The sequence below is a fragment of the Aplysia californica genome, unplaced genomic scaffold (assembly GCF_000002075.1).
Source record: "Aplysia californica isolate F4 #8 unplaced genomic scaffold, AplCal3.0 scaffold00051, whole genome shotgun sequence".
In the NCBI taxonomy this organism is placed as follows: domain Eukaryota; kingdom Metazoa; phylum Mollusca; class Gastropoda; order Aplysiida; family Aplysiidae; genus Aplysia; species Aplysia californica.
Window position 1 is genome coordinate 196,403 of NW_004797321.1, and position 1,944 is coordinate 198,346.

At 38.1% G+C, this 1,944-nt stretch overlaps 1 protein-coding gene across 2 annotated transcripts in view; it reads left to right on the top strand.

Moving 5' to 3' along the window:
• Positions 1–1,944, top strand: part of LOC101846196 — a gene marked incomplete in the record, with an annotated part of 19,284 nt that overhangs the window by 5,100 nt on the left and 12,240 nt on the right. For both annotated transcript variants that reach the window (XM_013079420.2, XM_005092688.3), the window contains 1 exon segment: positions 886–996. In XM_013079420.2, the coding sequence (XP_012934874.1) occupies positions 886–996 (111 nt within the window).

Sequence of the window (1,944 nt, forward strand, 5' to 3'; positions counted from 1 at the left end):
TATATATATGTATCGTCAAATTCTCCAACAATTCAATGTCCCTCCCAAAAGCCACAAAGACCAACACCTCTCTTAGGTTTTTCACTATTGGTTTGTTGGGTTGGGTTTTTTAAAATTTGGTTGGGGTTTTTTTCTTTAAGGAACGTATAGGGGGAAAAAGGACGATTGTTTTTAGCAATGGTGAAAGATGGAAAGAGAGAAATATACGTAGATAAAAAAGGACAGACAACAGGGACGAGTTCATACAGGTGCAGAGAGAGAGGGGGGGGAGAGTGAGAGAAGGAGAGAGAGAGAGAGAGAGAGAGAGAGAGAGAGAGAGAGAGAGAGAGAGAGAGAGAGAGAGAGAGAGAGAGAACAGACAGTTGTAGGGGAAACATGTGCGTTGAGGTAATGAATATAGCGGAAAAGTAGGGCCAAATGGACGGGGTTACTGAAAGTTTAAGGTCCTTGAAATGATGCTAGTTAATAAGAGATAGATAAGATACATCTTTATTGTCCAGATCCTGGCACATTGGTTTGGTGTTCCACCACGAGTACACACACACACACACGCACACACACACACACACACACACGCGCGCGCGCGCGCACACACACACACAAACGCACACACGTACATATGTGCACACACATGCACACACAAATAGGCTTTTAATCACATGCATAATATAAATGAGCAGAAATATAAACAATAATAATTGTAAGCTAGATACACGCTCAATGTTATTTTTCGTAAGTATACTTATTCAATGTTAAGGCTTTGTGAGACCCTAAGTTCCAAATCTCTTTCATCATTATCATCCTCATCCTCATCATCATCATCATCATCATCATCCTCCTCCTCCTCCTCCTCCTCCTCCTCCTCATCATCATCATCATCTCCAGATACAAGCTGTAAACCGGGAGAGGAGGGAAAGCCCTACAGCATGTGGTGTAACACAACATGGCTCAATGTGAGTGGAGTGGCCTGGTACTCTCAGACAAACTTGGGGAAAGGTATGTTTTAAATTACTTTCAAGAAATGTCATATATTTCTCGTGTAAGCCATGCAAACATGAGTATTTAACTACACCCCAAAAATCCCGGATTTGGGTCAAAATTAGGGATTTTGAGTTGTAGGCATTTTTAGCTTCTTCAGCCTCTCTTACAACTATTTCATAGCATTAGAACCCTCTAAAATCTTTTTCTTCCCTTACCGGGCATGTTTGTCACCACCATTTCCTCCTAAAGTCTATCTTACATTTTTCTTTATCGTCCGTTTTCTCGAGACGCGGTTTTTCTATATACTTTATTGAATAACCTTACCATTTTTCATTCAATCTTCATGAAATTTTCACAGTATGCAGAGAAGATATAATACTAAAAACCTGTCTGTTGAATTTTTGACATATAGAACAGACTTTTGTTGGTGGTGTCAGGAGTGTGGATTTTTACGGATTTGTTAGCAAATTTGAATACTACCTCTGAAAAAAAAAAAGATTAAATATTTTCTAATTCGTTTAAGAAAAATTCAAAAAATTATTCTGAAGATTTTAAGTTTGCTAACATGCATGCAAAAAACAAATTATTTCCATGGAAAATAAGTGCGGTATTAATTACGTAAGACACATCAATAAAATCCGATATAGCCTCCTTAGCCATGGGGAGGAAACTTTTTTCTCAAATTTGATTGCGGATTTTAAGACTTGTGCGAAAGAAGTTGGTAAAATTTGATCCACTAATAAGCGAGATAGCCTTCTGGTGTCGCCTCCCCCCCTAAGGCGGAGCAGAAGAATTGAGCAATGTGACATGTTTTGGGTACTTCGTGATCAGAATAGTATTGCTCTGGTGTAATTTAAATGCCATACAAGAATTTTAGTCCATTCTTTTAAATGTATTTTGTAATGACTATTTTTTAATTGGGGTATATTTAAACAGGTAGTTTGGAATATGACCAACATTCAT